Here is a 21,603-nt window from a genome sequence, read left to right as displayed (position 1 = left end):
GTAAGTCAGGACTGCCTAAATAGTAGATACTTAACAAAATACGTACTGGTTTACATTTAGATCAAACTGAATTAAACTGAATTTAACATCAGAGTTTTTTGATAAAAAAGAAGTCAGACTATAAGCCCCTTTTTTCATCTCTCTCTGAACTGGCCTAGTACCTGGCACATAGTAGGCTCTCAATGAATGTTTGCTGAATGGATGAAAATCTTTATATTAAAGTAATGACTAATTACTGACCCTAATGCCTGTTGCTTAATTGCATGTAAAATATTCATGTTCATGTAGAAAGATACAATAGTAATACCCAATTTTGTCAGCAGCTTTCACCTTATTTACCTTTAGAATGCCTCCTTACTCTAAATTTATCTACCACCTTCGAAGCTATTCATATGTGTCTTATTTTTATGGTACACCATAGTAAATTATTGATTATCTCTAAAACACATGCAAGAAAGGTAATTTTAACCTGATTTGAAAAAGTACATGTGAATATGTGGGATATATATATGAAATCTTCCCCACACTTCTCTCAAAATATTTAATTCAAGTTAAAGACTATACTATGTATAGATAATATTTATTTACATTTATATTCTTAAGGTTCTGGAAGAAACCAAATATCAGTCTTTAGACCTACAGACTTATCTATAAGCTTAAGTTAGACAAGTGGCTTTTTCCCATTATACTTATCCTAGGTCTTTTTAATGGACATGTGATATGCTAGTCTGTGTCCAAGCTCACCTACAATTTCTTTTCTCAAAAGACAAGGCACATCTGCCACCTGCTCTACTCCGTGTCCCAGCAACAACTGTCGAGCAGCATAAAGATTGATTATCAGTCAAAAACCATTGCACAACACCAGATTTTGGTGGGTTAAGCTTGCTGATCCAGCAAGAGATGGTGTGAAATTTTCAGGAGTGTGTGCCAACATTTTGGTGCTAAAAGAACAGCAGTGCATGTCATAGTGAAACACAGCCAAAGATAAGCAGACAAAGCAGAGAAGTTTTTTGTTCTGGACTTGGCTTTAAAAAGGATAAAAGAGAAAACAAAAAGTAGGAAGAAATTAGTTTGTATATTTAAAAATCATCCACCAAGCTAGTCATGTGTGTCACACTGTTATTTTAGGTATACATATACGAAAAATTTCTAAGTTAACTATAAATAATTTTTATACATCTCTTTTACAATACCATTATCATATGAATGGCAAGTATTTCTTACTAATAAAAAATAATCAAGGATCTTAAGGAAGCATTCATTACATATACATTTAAATATAAAATAGTCATAGAAACATTTACGCACAAAGACACATGCTTTTATAGAAGATGATTTATACAAATGATTCAATGAATACAAAATAAAAGCAACCATAGTTTAAAGTTGAATCAAGATTTGAAAAATATATGGGTCTATACTCCCACATAGGTAATTTTTAGTGAGTATTGTAGCAACAAGTTTCTTTACCTTGAACCAAATTACCTTGAACTTTCTACTGAATTCAAGAAATTATTTCCTGATGATCAGGTATTTTGAAAGAGAGAGAAATCCTAGTATCATCTTATATAATAACATTAATAGAGGAAGAATTTTCATCACTTCATCTGTAATGAACTCCAGAATTACTTTTCTTCCACTTACACAATTACTGCCTAGACTTGTCCTTGGTTCACCAGCTTTGTAGCAGTTGCAAGAAAAAAAATACTTCTAATAAGGTAGTAAAAGTATAGGGGAATACAGCAGTTAGATACACTGAATTTGCATGCCAAAGTTCTTATGTCATTTAAATGTGATTACCATTTATAGCACTTGATAACAGACTATGGCATGACATGTTTGTAAGAATATTCTTCGACAGTACTTTTCTTTCTTTCTTAAAATGCATTCTTTCCCACTGAAGAAAGAACAATGTTTGTTTTATTTTAGAAAATCACATTTCTGAAATGTTAGAAACAATGGACTTTTTTAAAAAAAAGACCTCACCAGCAAATATGTCTAAAATACACATTTATATTTTGTGTATATATTATTATGTATACATATAAATATAAATTATACATACACACACACACACACATTTCAAGGTTTAAAAAGTCAAGCTGCAGCATTTACTTTATGAAAAATTTTGTTAGGAAAATCGCATGTATATTAGAGTTATATGTTCATTCTGACCACATTTTCATAGTTATGTTAATGCTCTCTGAAAAAAAGACCAAGAGTGTAAATGAATAAATGCTACTTGAAACTTTGAACTATTTTCTGAGAGAATAAATCTAATGAATTATGTCTGTTGGGTGTCACAGAAACTAAACAGTAAATTCAATAATCTCGGATTTAATTTATTATATTTTCACCATTTAACCTCCTGCAGGCTCCCTAATGTCTAGTCAGATCTATATTAAATTAAGCACCAATGCTAATGAAGGGCAATAAACGTGGCTGTCAGTGGATTTTTCTTTCATTAAGCACATTATCCTCTTACTGAGCTGTAAATGCGTAAACATTAGTTTTGTTAAACCATGCAAAAAAGACAGGATGAAAATCATTTTTTAATTGCACCCCTTAAGCAATTTACTGGGGGTGGGGGTAGGGTATATATTTTTTTTCTTTTTTACCTTTAATTTTTTTGAATGGATCTAAAAAGGGCTCTCCTGTTGAAACATAAACGTCAGCTTCATGGGGTATATCTTCAGGTTTGAGGGCTTCAGTGCCGTTTGCCAAGAACACTCGTCGTGCGGCCATGTTCAGATTCAGCTTTTCTGTGCACTCCTCCAGCAACTAGAAGAAAGCAGGCAAGAGGTAAGAGAAAGTGATTTAGGACAAAGAAAGCAACACATTGCCATGAAACAAAAGGTGCTAACAATGAAAACAGACACCCATTGAGTCACTGGCCAAGTTAAGTAACACAAGTAACTCCACCAATATATTTTCTAGCAGTTGAAAATATAAAATAAAAGGTAAGTCACAGCACTGAGACTATCTAATGATCATCTAATTTTAGTCCTTGTTCTGTCTGTTTAACAACTCCACAAGATATAAAGCTATTCTGTTTAATTCAATGTACCACTTATATATTGATAAAAAAAGAAAGGAATAAAATACCTGCGAGATCTATATATATATAAGCATTTTACAGATTCATTACTAAGAAGAAAATTTTAACACAATAAATATCATCTTTTTCATTTTTTAAATTATAAAAAGAGTAAGGGAAGAAATAAAGCACTGAAAACTTTTGAACACTATTTACCAAGGTGATGGTTGGTACTGTAACTTTGGCAAAGACTGTTCTAGATCCATTTTTGTAAGCTGTTACTGTAATCACTCTGGGATGAAGTTTGTGTCTTTGAGACAATCTATGCCAATTCTGGGCTGGCTGAAATTTTAAAGAAGAGAACTCTGCAACTCTGAAGGAAAAAAACCCCACAAAATTGGTGCATGTTAATTAGTAAAAACATTTAAATAGACATTTTTTATAGATATAAGCCCTAATGATTGTTCCCAAGTATTCCTCAAAAAAACTTTTTATAGGCTAAGATTGTCCATACCCACTTAAATATTTTTAAAAATTTAACACAGGATAAGTTTGCTAAAACTGTTCATGTAAAACACCTATCTGAGAATAAATGATTTTTATCAATTAACTTATAAAACACCACAACCCTCATTTAAAAAATCGTATGTATACATGCTGTGTTCTGTTAGAAAACCAAAAACAATAACATAGTCCTAACATCATGAAATAGTAAATGGCTAAGATCTTCCCTTAAGTTTTCATGTTTACCAAAGTTCTTTGATTTTTTAAAAAGATTTTAAATTCAAATAGTTTCTTACGCTTAAGTTTCTTATTCTAAAGTTAGTTGTAACTGCTTTCATCTCAAATTTGTTTGGGGGTAGAAAGGGAAGATTTCTAAGTTTTGTCTTCATTCAAAATCAGTTTCAATTCTTATTATTTTCTCAGCAAAAGTACACGACAAATGAATAGCATGTTGTATTTTTTTTTTCAGAGTTCTCTAACTAACCCTGTAACTCTTAATGCCACAGAAGCAAAGTAAACATTTGGAAATAAAAACTTTAGGTAAATTAAAATCACAATATGCCCACCTTATCAAACATATGAAAATAATGGGAGTATCAGTTTCTTGGTTTGATTTTTGCTTTTGCCAACATTTTCTTCTAACCATAAATTCTTAGGTTAACAGTTTATGATAACAATCTTGATGTGAAAATATATACACAAAATGGTTTTATAAGTCCATTTCATTTTGATTTTATTACAAAATATTGATTAAATATCATAAGTATGCATTTCGATTTTAAACAAATATCTGGTAAACAGATATTCTGTAGTCCTAGACTGATTCTCCTTCAAGTATTTTTTTCTGAGTTTGATATTATCCACACTGAAGTGTATCTCATGTTTTCCACAAGTGTAATTAGCAACATTCTACTCAGGTGTTTTCAAAGAAAAAATAAACAAAACAAAAACAGGAACAAAACCCTAGAGATGTGTTACATTTTAATGTCTGAAATAGTCAATTGAATCATTATAAACTCTGCTCAAAGGAAAAAGCTTCAGCAGTAGGTTAAAAGAACAGAGAACAGCTTTGATTACCTCAGTTGACCCACTGGAGCACTGACAGGTCTGTTTCTCTTGGATGCTGATAAAAAACAAGAATTGTTTTTACTGTTTGATTTGTAGCTATATGGGTCTGATATTTCATCATGGCTATGATCTGATGCTGTTTGATGTGTGGAGCAATCTTGAAGTCCTGACCCTTCTGATACTGCCGCTGAATGCAAAAGTCTGTTGGGGCCAAACTGCAAATAATCTTCAGTAGTTTTAATAACTGCTTTTGCCTGGGATGACATAAACTCTCTGAAAGAAACAATCCACAGAAGAATAAAGTGAACTGATTTGTAATTACTTATTAACAACTACCCCATAACTGGTTGTGTGCTATGTGCTAGACAAAATACTACACACTTGGCCGATATTGTATTTAATCCTTATAACATCCCTGGGAAGTGGGTACTATTTGTATCCCCATTTTACAGATTTAAGAAGTTGTGGTTCAGGGGTGCCTGGATGGCTCAGTCGTTAAGCATCTGCCTTCAGCTCAGGTCATGATTCCAGGTCCTGGGATCGAGCCCCGCATCGAGCCCCGCATCGAGCCCCGCATCGGGCTCCCCGCTCAGCGGGAAGCCTGCTTCTCCCTCTCCCACTCCCTCTGCTTGTATTCCCTCTCTCACTGTGTCTCTCTCTGTCAAATAAATAAATAAAATCTTTAAAAAAAAGATATAAATTATAAAAAAAAGAAGTTGTGGTTCAGAGAGACAGTTAACTTGCCAAAGCTCACAAAATCAGTAAGCTCACAGGGTGGGAAACTGAACCTAAGCCTGTACTAAAATAAAGCCCACATTCATAACCATTAAATTGAATTGCTTTACTCTATTAAAGAAGAAAGCTTGTGTACTGCTTGAAACAATGCAAGTAAAATTTTTAAATTCTTAGATTCAGTTATTAAAAACTAGCACTCTGCTCAGTATTAGGAAATATAAAAGCTAAAGATATGTGGCTTCTACCCTCAAGAAACTTGCAAACTATCCCCTAATAAAGACAGAATATATGTTAAGTAAGTCACTTAGAACTATGGGTATGTATTAACTATAAATGCAAAACAAATTCCTTGAAGGCAAACTTACATTATCTGGAATAAAGTTGATAAAGGCTTCATAGCAGGCTGGGATTAGGGTGACCAACTCATCCTGGTTTGCTCAGGTCTGCCCAGGCTTTGGCAATGAAAGTCACATACCCCAGGAACTCCCTCAGTCCCTCAGTCCCTCAGTCTCAGACAAACTGGGACGGTTGATCACCCTACCTGGTAGTTAAGCTAGAGGAGTAGCATTTAGATGAACTATGTTTGAACAGGGGACCATATGACCTGTGACAATATGTAAATCTATGTAAATACCAACTTAGGAAGATGGAATATATAGAGAACTTGCTGGTATGATAAAATGAAACAAGCTTTAACATATTTAAGAATATTGAGCTGTGTGATGATTAGGCATAGAGGATAGTAAGCTTCCATGTATTATTTCAGTATTCCATGTATTTGTATTTTTGTACAAACCAAATCTGCTTCTGTCCAATTTGCTAGTTCCTCAATAGTACTTATACATAATGTAATATAACCCCACCCACCCGTGCAATTATAAAACAGCATATGTTTGGTGTGGAAAGCTTGCCACAGACAGCCTCTCCCCCAATTTTTTCTAATCCACCAATGTCATTACAGTCATAATTATTTCTCCTGGCCTGTCCTCTCTATGTTCACAAATTTATAAAATGGTTGATTACTTCTTCTGAAAGAATGGAAGGCAGTCACATGCTACAGGGAAAATTGGTGTGGGTATGTGGATGAGAGTTGACACAGCGGATCAATAAAGCTAAAACACTGGGATCCAAGCAGTTGTATTTGTTGTTTTCACATGTTTCTATCCAAGTCTGTCCTGAATTGACCATAGCTCTATGGTCTTCCCTCCGCTCTGAGGATCTACCCAGGCTCAGAACTTTGGCAAAGAGCCTTTTGGATTATCATTGGACTTGAACTCTGGCAGAGGCGAGACCTCCCTTCAGACCACCTGAGCTACCTCAGATTTTGACAGCAACGGTGGTGGCAGCAGGTGGCGGCAGTCAGGTCTCAGTGGCAGCGTTTCTGCAGCACCAGCTGTGGAACTGCAAATGGTCACCGGGCTCTTCAAGTTAGGGGAAGAGCCGCAAACAGGCAGGAGGAGAGATCTGCAGATCTCAAACAGTTCCCAGCGCCCATGAAGAGTCACTTGGAGGGGCACCTGGGTGGCTCAGTTGGTTGAGCGGCTGCCTTCGGCTCAGGTCATGATCCCAGGGTCCTGGGATTGAGCCCCTGCATCGGGCTCCCTGCTCGGCGGGAAGCCTGCTTCTCCCTCTCCCACTCCCCCTGCTTGTGTTCTCTCTCTCGCTGTGTCTCTTTCTGTCAAATAAATAAATAAAATATTTTAAAAATAAAATAAAATTTAAAAAGTCACTTGGAAAGCAAATTCTCATATAAAGAAAAGGAATTCTCTACATAAAGCAGATTTGGTGTCTTTTTTTTAAGATTTTATTTATTTATTTTTAAAAACTTTTTAAAGATTTTATTTATTTGAGAGAGAGAGGGAGCACGAGTGGGGGGAGGGGCAGAGAGAGAAGCAGACTGACCCTAAGATCATGAGCTGAAGGCAGACACTTAACCGCTTAACCCACTGAGCCACTCAGGTGCCCCGATTTTATTTTTTTTTAAAGTAATCTCTACACACAGTGTGGAGCTTGAACTCAGAGCCCTGACATCAAGAGTCACATGCTCTTCTGACTGAGCCAGCCAGGTGTCCTGTGTCTTTCTTTTTTAATGAATGCATTTTGTTTATTGTCAAGTATTTTTATAAATATCCTCATGATTTTATATAATAATCCATTATCATTCCACCAGAAAGTGAAAGGTTTTTATTTTTCCCAAATTTCAAAGTTTCAGCTGTATTTATGAGAGGGCAAAAGGCAAGCTGAGGGTAAAACTGGAGCTGACACCCCACAAGCCCCATTCCCCTTAGGGTGGGATATGTGTAACATTCCTCAGGCACTGTAAGAACAAAGGTAGGGAGAAACAAATTGTCAACTGATAATGATCGCAGTCATGCAGGACAGGAAACTCCACTATTAATTTGTAACTGTCTTAATGATTAACAAGAAAAACACAATCTTAATAACAGCCAGACCTCCAAGAACCTATAGATTCAATGTCCTGGAGCCCAACCGTCACCTTCACCTCCATGGGATAGAAAACCCTATATAATCAGTCACTTCTCACAATCACAGTGCAGCTCTTTCTGGCCACGGGTCCTGTCCCAGTGTGCTAATAAAAACATTTTTTGTACTGTAAAATGCCTCAAGAATTCTTTCTTGACCATTTTGCTCAATGACCCTGCATCATCTGTCACACTTTTAATTCAGTATCTTGACTTTTTTACCTAAATACTGTCTTATAACCATTTTTCAGGTTGCTATATGATCTTTACAGATTTTATCAAGTAATTTTACTTATATCTTGCCTTCCTCAATCTAGTCATGTAAAAGTTATTTCCTGTTTTTGTCTGCTGGCATATCTTCCCCCTGTCTTCTGGTAAGAGGATTGGTATCCTTTAGTGAAACTCGCATCCTTCCCCCTCCCAACCCCACATGATTCTGGTAGCCTTAGGACAATACATTATATGAGATTTACCTGGTAAATGGTTAAAAGAATTAAGCTAAATTATATGATTTTACCATATTTATTTATTATTGGTTTTTCTCTAGTAATGTATATCAAAAAGGGGAAGAAAGGGTAGTTTTTCATGTGAAAATGTCACTTTTGGCCCACCATCTGTAGTCTTCAGTTTTGATTTGTTTTATCAATGTTGACGACAGGTTTGCACTAGTTCTTACACACTATTAAACTCTTCTTTCTTATAACAGTTGATGTGTTGCCTAGTCTGGGTGTGAGAAGATAATCACAGAACTGTTTGGCAAAGCTAACTTGTCCTACAAAGGGAATTAAACCCATACACATGGTTTGTTAAATTAATGCTGGAAATGAGGGTGTTAGGACCATTCAGCTCAAACACACTTGGGTTTCAGGGGACTGAGCTTGTTACTAGTATACACAGAAACTTAGAAAAGAAAATAAGACCACTCCAGCAGGGCACAAAGAGAAGACCATTCACTGCTCTTCAGAATATACTAGTGACTTAAAAACAACTCCCGTAGAAGTGATTATTATCATAATAGCATTGTCTGGGAACAGACGGTAGCTATACTTGCGGTGAGCATAACATAACATATAAACATATATATAACATATATGAGCATAACATAATATATAAACTTATCCAATCACTATGTTGTACATCTGAAACTAACATAACATTATGTGTTAACTACACTCAACTTAAAAAACTAAAAAACAAGGACCCCTGTCTGGCTCAGTGGCTCTTGATCCCCAGGTCGTGAGTTCAAGCCCCATGTTGGGCATCAAGCTTACTTAAAAAAAAATTACAAAACAACAACAAAACCCACAACTCTAGTAGAGGGCCACATTTTTTGACTCTGCAAGCTCATCTATCCTATGCCTAACTGCTTCCTCTTCTTACATCATTATTGCCTAACCTACCTCTGTTCTTCTCACTTCTCATGGGTTCTGCTAATTCCTGTGTCTCCCCATTTCTGTACCACACTACTTTCTGAAGACTCTCTATGACTTACATTCAATGCCCCCAAAAGTTTAACTGCATCACTACCCACTTTGAGATACCCTGTTGGATAGAATTCTTAAGCTAGGCAATCTCATAAGCCACTGGCAAGCCTGTGGATGGGAAAGTACCCGTCAGTGGCCCAAAAACTATGGACAGGAGAGCAGGATAATAAGATGAATAGGGCTTCGAGTAAGATGGACTCTCAGATGCTTGCCAAAAGAGGAAAACATACTTGGCAGGGGAATTGCATGGCCTGTCTCCTATACCAAGATAAGCAGAGACACTGTATCGTGTGATTGGAGAGGTGGGCAAAGGAGGTAGCTCTACACTAGGAGTAGTGAACCAGTAGCGCTCTTTAGCTAATAGAACTCTAATATGTAGACTGTATTTAAGTCACCATAATTGTAGTCTCTTTGTCTTTCTTTCTCTTATTCTCCTCACCTTTTTTCTTTGAAAGATCCTTTTGACTCCTCTGCAAAAATTTCTTAGAAATCCCATGACATTCAGCTTTATTAAAGTGAACTTCCTTCCACCTCCAGATTTATATATATCTTCACATAGCTATCTTCCCCCCAAAGTTTTCGCCTTCTGAGAATTGTACTCTACATTCACATAATTATCTCATTCGCTAAGATAGTTTTTGTCTTTTAATTGAGAATTTGGCCTATAACCTTACAATTTGTTTTCTATTTTTCCTATGTATTCTATGTTCCTTTTCATTCCTTTCTTGTTTTCTCTCAGATTAAATAACATCTTTTTTATTATTTCATTTTCATTTCTATTAGGTTGAATACCCTACATTGTTTAACCTTACTTTTTATGGAAACACTAGCTATTACAATATGAATCTTAGTCTTGTTAAAGATTAATTTAAATTACTAAGTAATTACTTTCCGGACAAGGCAAGAACCTTAGAACACATCATACCCATTTATTGCTGCTTCCTTGGGCTGGTGGTCTATATTTTCTTATTCCATTTTTCATGGATAGGTGCATCTATCTTTCATGTCTCCTGAGTTTATGCAGGGAACTCAGCTCCAAAATTCTGCCTGCCTGGACTTGAGGCTTTACATCCTGTCCTCCCTGTGCTTCTTATAATAATAATTACATAAAATTTACATTATAATTTATTTTATTTTATTTTATTTTATTTTATTTTATTTTATTTTATTTTATTTTATTTAAGATTTTATTTATTTATTTGACAGAGAGATAGACAGAGCCAGAGAGCACAAGCAGAGGGAATGGCAGAGGGAGAGGGAAAGGCAGGCTCTGCACTAAGCAGGGAGCCTGATGTGGGACTCGATCCCAGGACCCTGGGATCATGACCTGAGCCGAAGGCAGACATTTAACCATCTGAGCCACCCAGGTGCTCTATAATTTATTTTAAAATCTAGATTTTGTTACAACTGTTTTTTATAAAATTTGATAAGCTGAACGGCAGTTTTCTTGGACTTTGTTTTTCCCAAATGATACTGAATTTAGTTTAATACTAAGGTCACTTTTATTTATTGGCTTATCTTTAGTCTCTATGGATGGGTGTAGGAATACCATGTGGATTCCTAAACCAATGTTTTAGGAAATTATCCTTTATCATAAAAAATAACCTCACTTTGTCCTCACTTACTGTTGAGGCTATCTACCACATTCTGGAACCTGAGCTAATTTTATAACACAGATTTTCTTCTTAACATTTCTATGTCAGTCTTATTATTTTGTCCTGGAAGTCTATGATGTGTCTCTACTATAAATCTTTTATTATATCTGTAAAAGATCCACATATATACAGATCTCAAATTGTTCCTTCTTTGGTAAGATTTCTATGCTACCCTGTTTTGTTTTTGTTTTTTTAAGATTTTATTTATTGATTTGACACAGAGAGAGCACAAGTGGGGGGAGCTGCCAGCAGAGGGAGAGGGAAAAGCAGGTTCCCTGCTGAGCAGGGAGCCCAATGCTGGGCTCGATCCCAGGTCCCTGGGATCATGACCAGAGCCAGGGGGCAGACGATTAACCGACTGAGCCACCCAGGTGCCCCTCTATGCTGCCCTTGTATATAGAAATGCATTTCCTTCCTGTGCATTCACATTTGCCCTGGTAGATTTGATAGCTGGAATCACTATACTTCATTGATTATGTCCTCCATCTAAAATGCTAGGCCTCAATTTCTGTCAAATATTCTAATTCATCACTGTATTATTTACTCTTTTACCACTGGTAAAAAGCATTTTTTTTTCCCAGCCTAAAACCTAAATTATACTATATTAGGTTGGTACAAGAATATCAATCACACTACTTCAAAAATATAACTTCTTAAAAAATATCTGTTTATCTATCTATCATCTATCTATCTCTATTAGTTTCCTATTGTTGGGCAACAAATTACCACAAACTCCCTGGGTCAAGAGTCTGGGGAAAACTTAGCAGGACCCTCTGCTCAGGATCTCATAAAACTGAAATCAAGATGTCAGTGGGGCTACAGCCTCATCTGATGCTCACAATCTTTTTTCCAAGGCCATTCAGGTTTTGCCAGAATTTAGTTCCTTATTCCTGTAGAATTTATAGTGACTATCATCTTCCTTGAGGCCAAAAGAAACTCACCTTTTTGATTTTTCTGTTTCTGACCTCTAAATTTTCATTTAAGAGTTGATCTGATTCAACTAGGATAATTTCCCATTTAACTCAAAGACAATTAATTACATACTTTAACTACAACTGCAAAAATCTCTTGTACCTTATGACGTGACCTCATTATGGGAGTGACATCCTATCATATTCACAATCCTACCCACACTCAAGAGGAGGGAATTACACCAGCCATATACACCAGGAAGTGGGAATCTTGGGGGCCATATTAATTTTCTGCCTACCATAATTATGCAGTTTTCATTATCCATTTTTTATGCCAAATTTAGATTCTGATCTGAGGTAAATTTTCTGGAAAATCTAAATACAAGTACTTAAGATTGAATTTTGTTATCATTCAGTACTGAGGATATTTAAAGAGTATGTCACAGATCTTGATGACAAATTCAAAGAGGAACTAAAAAAATGCTTTGAGAAATGGCATTTTTATTAGAATAAATTACTTCCTAAAGAGAGTATTTAAAGGAGGAGATATTCACTTGGATGTAAAAGTTCCTGTATGTTTCCTTTAAACATCAGCAACATTACTTCTGAATTAGTTTATTTTCAGTTATCGGAAAACACTATTCAAGAACAAAAATTGTGATGAGATGTGTCTACATATATTAAACTATGTATAAATATAAATATATATATATACTTTTAAAGATTTCACCCATTCATTTGACAGAGAGAGAGAGAGAGCACAGTAGGTAGAGTGCAGGCAGTGGGGAGAGGGAGAAGCAGACTCCCTGCCAAGCAGGGAGCCCAATGTGGGGCTCGATCCCAGGACCCCTGGATCACAACCCAAGCCGAAGGCAGACACTTAACCGACGCGGCCACTCAGGCACCCCAAACTATGTATATTTTTAAGGATTTTATGTGTGCTTAAAGATGAAATAAAACATGTCAAAATTTAACCTTAAAGCAGTATGAATAAAAACTATCAGTTAATTAAAAACTATAATACTTTAGGCAAATGAATCTTTTTTTTAAAGATTTTATTTATTTATTTGAGAGAAAGGTAGAGAGAGGTGGGGGACAGAGCGGGGAGGGGCAGAGGGAGAGGGAGAAGCAGATGCCCCGCTGAGCAGGGGAGCCCAATACGGGGCTTGATCCCAGAAACCCGAGACCATAACCTGAGTTGAAGGCAGACACTTAACCAACTGAGCCACCCAGGCGCCCGGGTAAATGAATCTTTTAAACAATTTCTTTACATGATATAATGGATACGGTAAGTCACAGAACTACAAAGCTCAAAGGTACATTAGTAGATTAAGCTTTTATCCTTTTCTCAAACACTACTATACCTCATCTACCTATCAGCTTTTTATCATAATCCAAAAGACTGTCAAGGATAGATCTTATACATTGTAGAATTTGTAGCCCCCTTGATTGTCTAGACTACTGTTTAATTATGCTTTACTTTTTGTAATTTTTGTTAAATCTGGTTTACAATTTTTACTTCACAAGTGACAACTAAATAAAGATCTGAGGTCCAAAAGTCTAAGAAGATATGCTCAGAAAGTAGTACAGAAAATTATAAGACTATGATAAGATTTAAGGGTATAACTCTAGTTTTGACAAGAGCAATTTTTCTTCCCATTTCTCTGCTTTAATAGCATTAGTGGGTCTTAGTGGCTTTTTATAGAAATTCGAGGAAAACTAATAAAATCATACTTGTCAATCTCCTATTCAAGGAGTTCTACCAGTTGGTCCTGCTCATTGCTCCTCTGTAATATCTTTCAGCTATAATTACACCACATTGCCTTCATTAGTTCTTACCAGTCGTTTGCCAATGGGTTTCATTCAGCTGATCTATACCCATTACTGTACATCTTTCCATAAGCAGGTATTTAATAAATATTAATCTAAACTCAGTGGTTACATTTTCTAGAACTCCTTGCATAATAACAATAATTGTCTAGTGGAAGAGAGAAATTTATACAAATAGTCACGCATATAAACTTATAATTATTAACTGTGATTAGTACTGTGAAGGAAAGTCCTGGCTACTATGAGGGAGAAATTCAGGGGTTAGCGGAATAGAGGAGGCCTCAACAAAGCTGCTCAAACTGACAAGACACATGACAGGAGTTAAGCCTACTAAATCCTAATCATTCCTTATTTCTAAATCATCCCCCCAAGGTCCTATATGAATTAATGTACTAGTTTGCATATTGAAATGTTTGCTTTGTGATTTGCTATGTAATTTCACATGATTTTACATCTCACTCTGCAAGGGTAAGGTCTTTGTTTTGTATCTTGTATACTTCTACTAGAACTCAACCAGTAATTGATATGCAGGACTTATTCTTTGATAATTATGACATCATACCAAAATGTGTCACAAAAATGCCACCGACAAACACAATTTTAGAAGTAAAATATAATAAAGCCAAAGCCAAGAGTTATGTCAGGTAATATTATTTATTCAACAGTTTTTCCACTGATTTTTTCTTTAAAGAAAAGCCTCAGTTATATTTGAGGATTCATCCTCTTTATATGCCCATGGTAGGTATCCCCTGATGAACTCCAGTGGGTAAATCCTCAGTGTCTAACACCAATGGTGGTAATTATATTTCCTTTGTCCCTTGCAGGTTAAGTAATCAGCTTGTGATCCAAATTTGGCCAATGAGACATAAGGCAAAGTCGTCTGGGGAAAGGTTTTTTGCCCTAATGAAAAGAAATATAGGAGGGCCTGACTGGCTCAGTCATTAGAGCATGCGACTCTTGATATGGGGGTTGTGAGTTAGAGCCCCATATTGGGTACAGAGATTACTTTTAAAAAAATCTTAAAAAGAGAGAGAGAGATAAGTGATCAAATATCCATTTTCTTTAGTTGGACGTTGTTGAGTGAACATGTAATGAGCCATCTTGCAAGTAGGAGGAGTCATACCCAAGGATTCTAGCCAATATTCTGAGGATGGCAGAGGGAAGGAGCCAAAGAGTTAGGCTCCTTGAAAACACTGCTGAACCACTGAATTTAACCCTAGAATTGCCCTGCATCTGTTATATAAGATAATGAATTCTTCCTCATTTTCTTCATTTTTAAAGTCATTTTCAGTTGAGTTTTCTGTTAATTTGTGCTAATAGTAGCCTAACATACAATCAGCTCTTGAATCACACTTGCTTTACTTTTTGTTTTATTCAAAATCTTTACTAATTTTATAATGGGCTAAAGTATAAACTACTATGGTATTTTCTAAGCATTTTACTTTTACTTAATCAGGAACATTTCACCAGAAACTTCAGCATAAGCATAAAAATGACAGAGTTTTTATTTCCCTGCTCTTTGAAACACAAAGCATGCTTGGTGAATTTAGATTTCTATGGAAGAAATCTGCATGTGGCTAATAATTCTATTCATAAGTAGGAAGTGTGGCTACTTTGACAGATCATGGCTCAATAACAAACATGCAGGTCTAAGTCATCACACAGTTTAGATATGAATTCAACAGTAGAATAATGACAGTTGCCAAGGATTTGTACTTGCTGTCGCTTCATACCAGTGTTGGCTGTCAAAATGTCTCTTTTTCTTATACAGAAGCCATAGATTTTTTTATGGATAGCAATTACTTATAATATACAATGAAGTACATCAAATCTAACAACCACTCTTTAGCCCCTCATTACTTGGTAGTCTCTTTGTTAAATGTAGTCAACCATTTTCATCTAAATTATTTATTTATACTGTATATTTGACAAGCATATCTTTCTTGCTTTATATTCTTATGGCATTTAAACCTTCATGAAGAGTTATGTGTGTTTTTTTAATATTGTCATTTGTAAAACTTATCTTTATCCTATTACCATTTTAATGGTAATTAAACTCTCTAATTGGAATAAATACAAATAAGAAAATGTAAACATAAGGGAAAATGACCCTAAGTACATTCAATAATGAATCACCAGCTTAAAATACTGAAATGCAACTGATGAAAGAAATAATCCCACATATGTTTGGTGAATGTAACCTGCTATAAAGTCTCTGGAGTACATAAAGCACAAAAATTTCATTAAACTTCATCAGAACCTTTTTCCAACTTGATGAAATGAATAACCTAAAGATATAAATAACTTTCTATAATTACTAGATAAAATGTGATTTAAACATCATAGAAAGCAAATAACAGAAGTGATACTAATAAAAGCGAACAATTCCCCCCAAATTTTATTTCCAATAGCAGAAGAAATTATATCTCTGGGTTGGCCTAGAAATTTAGGTAAGGGTATCCCAATTGCAGAGCAATTTCCAGTTATTCTATAACACATACTATGTCAAATTTTTACTTGGAACTTGATGATTGAATAATAAACAATGTGTTATGTTCAAGCCACATATATACCCTCTAGGAGCCATTCAACATTTGTTAAATTGAACTTTTTTACTTTTACAGAAGGAAATTCTAAACAAGAAGAGCAAGTTCTCTGGGTAAAGGACCCATTTGAGTATAGGATCATCCCACCCAAAGGAAGAAAAGAATATTTGTGCTTATGCAGAATACAAAGGAATAAAAACAAGGTACATCTTAAAACTAAAACTGGAGGAGGTTACAGATACCATATACAACGTTTCCAGAGGAAATGTAAATCTTCCAAAGGAAACAATATAGTCTTTTAACATTTTAAAAGGAAATAATACATTAATCTTTAGATCTGTAGAGATTTTGTTTTTGCAAAAAAATTTTGAAAAAAGTTGTGAACTACGCCAAGGGTAATTTGTTGGTAATGAAGGTAGAGCACTGAAGGTGTTTCCTTGCTTCCTTCACTGCTGCCGTCTTCCCTCACTCCCTTCGGCTGCCCACTCCAGGCTGGGAATGGACTGCTCGTCTTTGGAATGATGAAATTGCTAAACTTAAACTGTCCCTGGAAAAGGAAATGTGACCAAATTTTTATGTTTCAAAAAGAATCTAAGATTCATTCCATGTAAAAATAGCCAAGGTCTAGGGCACCTGGCTGGCTCAGGCAGTAAAGCATGAGACACTTGATCTCAGGCTCGTGAGTTCAATCCCATGGTAGGCAGAGATTACCTCAAAAAAAGAAGCAAAAAAATATCCAAGATAACTAAAATGACATAAAAAAGTGAATTAATGGTTTAGGTCCTATTAGGTTCCTTGAAAGCAAGATTTGTCTGTGAAAAAGCAACCCATATAATATATAACAAAAAATTATTGGTAATTCACTTTTAAAACTGATTTAAGTCCTTATTTAGTGTACTAAAAATAATTTCTCCCACAGGGAACTAAAAGAACTGGCAACACACTCAGCTGCAAGCAGGATTTAAAAATACTGTAACTTTCTATTGTAAAAATCATGAAATTACATCCTTTGATGATCATCAGCTAAAAATCATTAAAATACTTTATGTGTGGGGTAGAAAGAGATACTAATTTTTACAACATTCTCTTAATTTTAAAATGCAATTGTAATTTAGAAATCTTCTACTCAGCATTTGGAAATACCTTCTATAAATATGACAGAACTGTTCATAGATACCTGTTATCAATAAATAATTAATCCTGCCATCCATGTCTCAAAGGCTGGTGCCCTGTTCCAGGTCACCTGGGAATACATCAGACCATAGCTAGGTAGGAAAAGTTTCTTATTGTGCTGCTTTCCTGGAAGTAGCCATAGGAATTAGGCTAGATATTTCCAGTCATCTGACCTCCTAGTGGTAAGTCATAAAATGGGAGGATCAGACCTTCTTTGGCACAATATGTTGAACTCATTTACACTGTTGGTGATTAGTTTTCTTGCTGGAGGAAGGAACCTGGCACAGCAGTTTTCACTCTATTACAAACAAATACAAGAGAGTGACAAAGGAAAAAGATTGAAAGAACACAAGAGAGAAGAGTCGATAATGTGAATACAATATAGAATAAATTAATAGCACTGGGTAATAACATGAGAATAAAGTGACCAGTCACTGTATGGCTTGCAATGAATGGATTTAATACATGTGGGCATATTTTGTAAAACGTACAGTGTGTTTAGTGAAAAGAAACATAATCTCTTGTGATATAAGTAAAGGAAAAACAAATTGACTATATTTTAATAATTATTTCTCATAAAAAGATCACAAAAACGTTGGAAGAAAGGTGGCAAGGAAAACAAGAATGAGACAAGAAAAGTTTTAACCTCAATCAGGGGGAAAATGTCTTTATTCATAGAGAAAATTGCCTCTCTCTGATAATCCTATTAATGCCAACGGATCTTAGATTACCATTAGCCTTTATGAACCTGACCTCTTTCAGGTTGAAACTCACCATTTTCTTTTTCATGAAAGTTAAAGATCTCTGGGCATTATCTTTTTGACTTTCCATTCAATTACCAAGAAAATGTTTACTTTATTTTCCAGGTGCATTATAATCAAAGTTGATGGTAACAGGTAATAGTGGCAAAAAAGAAGTCAGGATTCAGACAAAGAAATATGAGTAGCACGTTGAAATAAACTATAAAAAAACAGATGATAGGAAGGTGTCATATGAAAAGAAAGACTGACATTAAAAAAAGGACAAATAAGGCCAAAGTTAAAAAGAATCAGAATCAAAGAAAGAAAATGAGAAGCAGAAACTATATAAATGAAATTATAGTTAACTCTAACAAAAAAAAAATCTAAAAATACACAAAAGATAGTTGGAATAAAAAGCACTATTTTAAAAAGGAAAGTTGATAAAAACAAATTCTAAAGGGAATAAAAATGTGTAAATACACATTATATTAGCAATGGCATTTGTAGAAAGGAATACTTAAAATCTTATTTAGAAATTGTTTTCCATTGTCTTATTGGAAAGAACACTTTCATGAACAACGTACATCTCTACAGTATAACTATACTGGGTAATGATGTTCTAAAAAATTATCTAGGCATATAGCTAGTACACTGGATAAATAACCTCAGACACTGCTAATATGGACTCAGAGGTCAGAGGAATAAAGCAAAACAAAAATTAGCTAAATTTCACTTTCACCTAAATTTACCAACAAACAAAAATCAAACTGTTTCAAGATATAAATGTAACGTGGCATTTTTATAGGAGATTAACATAATTCTTAATTTATTAATATTTTCTTTAATGCTTTTATAGTATATGTTTTCTATTTAACATTAAGACTATGACATCACATTTAGCCATCCTATAGTTTATCAAAACCTGATAGGGGCGCCCAGGTGGCACCACAGTTGGTTAAGCGTCCAACTCTTGGTTTCGGCTCAGGTCATGATCTCAGGGTTGTGAGACTGAGCCCTGCATCAGGCTCTGTGCTGGGCATGGAGCCTGCTTGGGATTCTTTCCCTTTCCCTCAGGCCCTCCCCCACCTCCTCCATCCCCTCCTGGTGTGCTCTCTCTAAAATAAATAAATAAATCTTAACACACACACACACACACACACACACACACATACACGCGCACACACACACACACACACACACACACACACACCTGGCAGATACTTTTTCATCCTTTCACTTTCTAATGGAGAAAAAAACACAGGAAAAATACCTCTGTCTCCTCTGCTTTGCATTTCTGAGAAGTGTGGTAGGATATAGCAGTTTAAAGTTCTGGCTGTGGAGTTAGATCCACATGGGTTCAAACCGTACGTTCTCTACCTACAAGCTCTGTAATCTTGGTCAAGTTAATTGACCTATCTAGGTCTTTGTTTCTTCCTTGGTAAAATGGAAATGTTTAAATACTACCTGGCTTATATTCCCCCCAAGGTTGTTTGGAGAACTAAATTGATAACAATGCAGGTTAAGTGCTTAGCATGGTGACTGGCATAGAGCAAATATTATCTGCCCTGCCATTATCATTTTTATCATTATGCTACTGTCCAAGTCAAACTCCAGGGATAATTTCTGTTTATTGCATCATCTACCTTTTTTCTTCCCATAGAATAAAAGAAATTGAAGGGCTCTAATCCAGACAACAACCTTCATAGCCCATCATATCTCCAAGTTATTATTGACATCATCTCCACAAAATATTGAGTATTTACATAGACAACTTTGTGTAAGCACTTTATCTCCTTCAGGATTCAGTTTAAGCTGCTGACGTAATATTCTTACCTTGGTAAATCTTTTGAAATACATTTATAAGTTGGGTGAATGGTATTTCCACTGAAGGTGCCTTCAGCGTTGCTCTGCTGGGATACCTCCATGGCATTAGTCAAGGGTGATAAAGAAGACTGAGAAAGTGATGCTCTGTGATCATCTGTTTCTCTTTTTGCCATTTTCAGCTAAAAATGAGGAAGAATGTTATTTAATTTAAAGATAAAACTCTCCAGGGTTATAAATTGAGGGTGCACATTAATCACAATTTATTTCTCATCATGTTCTAGACTATGCAGCAGTTGCTAAATGTGAGATCTCATGATTAAAAAACAAAACAAAACAGAGATGAAAGCCTAAAGGAGAACAAAAGTATGAATCTAAATCTTTGAACAGTATAATCCTGGGGCACCTGGCTGGCTCAGCCGGTAGAGCATGCCATTCTTGATTTGTGAGTTTGAGCTTCATGTTGGGTGTAGAGATTAATTTTTTTTTTTTTTTTGAGAGAGAGAGAGAGAGAGAAGAGCAGAGGGAGAGGGACAAGCAGATGCGGGGCTCGATCCCCCCAATCCTGAGATCATGACCTGAGCTGAAACCAAGAGTCTGACATTTAACTGACTGAGCCACCCAGGGGCCCCAGGAATGCAATTTTAAATAGGTTTGTCAGCATAGGCCTCATTGAGGTGATAAAATCTTGGCAAAGACTTGAAAGAGGGTCTTTGTTGTCTGCAGTTGAATCTCATCCCGAAACTCCTGATATTCCTTGAACTAAACTGCTTTCCAGAAAAGCAAGTTAGCTAGTTAGCAAGTTGCTAGATTATTGTTAATTAAGCGTATAGAAGAATGAAAGAACTATAATATAATTTAAACTCACAAGTATTATGGAAAAATACATACCTGTAATACATAAGATCATGTCTTTGTCTCCCACTTTCTAGCTATGGGACCATGAGTATTATAGCCTTTCTGAGCTTTAATCCTCCCATTGGCAAAACTGGTTATCTACATGGTTATAAGGATTAAATAAATAAAATGGTGAACATGAAAGCATCCGGCACGGTGCTTGGCATATGGTAGACATTCATGAAGTGTTAGGTGAATCCGAATCTATATCAATATAAGAAAAGGTATCTGTTTCTCCATACTTTAATAAGGAAAGGTGCTATTCTCTGCCCAGCACTCCTCTCATATTCCAACTGAAGACCAAAGGGCTGTTGGCCTTCACACTGTCCCTCTCCCTTTAAGCTTCTCCCAGCAGGAGGAACAAGTTTCTCTCAGGCTTCTATAACAACCACTGCTTGTTCAGTTCCTTCATAGGTTGAGTCTTCCTAATTGAGGAATGCTTATAAGTGAAAAACTCTAGCTGTGTATAGCAAGGCAAAATTATATGATTACAAAGTAAATCACCTTGCAGAATGAAATCATTTGACTGCCCTGGTGTGTTTATTATATAGTCCGATTATTAAAAACTAAGAAAACTTGCATCAAACTATAACTCTTGAAATATAGAAATACTTTTACTTTTTACTTATGCACGATTACAGTCCTAATCTTCACTAAAAGAAGCAATCATTTGAGTGATGGTATAGTTTTACTTTCCATGTAAAAGAGTTTCAGGAGGC

General features: G+C 35.5%; 1 protein-coding gene across 1 annotated transcript in view; it reads right to left on the bottom strand.

Moving 5' to 3' along the window:
* DCDC1 (doublecortin domain containing 1) overlaps nucleotides 1-21,603 on the bottom strand; it is a 464,395-nt gene that overhangs the window by 420,292 nt on the left and 22,500 nt on the right. The window contains exons 3-6 of the mRNA XM_073904565.1: nucleotides 20,000-20,169; nucleotides 4,619-4,882; nucleotides 3,254-3,410; nucleotides 2,619-2,781 (exon numbers count right to left, since the gene is read on the bottom strand). Of these exons, the coding sequence (XP_073760666.1) occupies nucleotides 2,619-2,781; nucleotides 3,254-3,410; nucleotides 4,619-4,882; nucleotides 20,000-20,163 (748 nt within the window). The 5' untranslated portion in view covers nucleotides 20,164-20,169. The remainder of the gene's footprint in view (nucleotides 1-2,618; nucleotides 2,782-3,253; nucleotides 3,411-4,618; nucleotides 4,883-19,999; nucleotides 20,170-21,603) is intronic.

The sequence above is a fragment of the Callorhinus ursinus genome, unplaced genomic scaffold (assembly GCF_003265705.2).
Source record: "Callorhinus ursinus isolate GAN/ISIS: 27379988/994484 unplaced genomic scaffold, GSC_fseal_2.0 scaffold21, whole genome shotgun sequence".
Taxonomy (NCBI): Eukaryota; Metazoa; Chordata; class Mammalia; order Carnivora; family Otariidae; genus Callorhinus; species Callorhinus ursinus.
The sequence above is the reverse complement of the archived record's forward strand: the minus strand, read 5'-3'. Positions and strand labels throughout refer to the sequence as shown.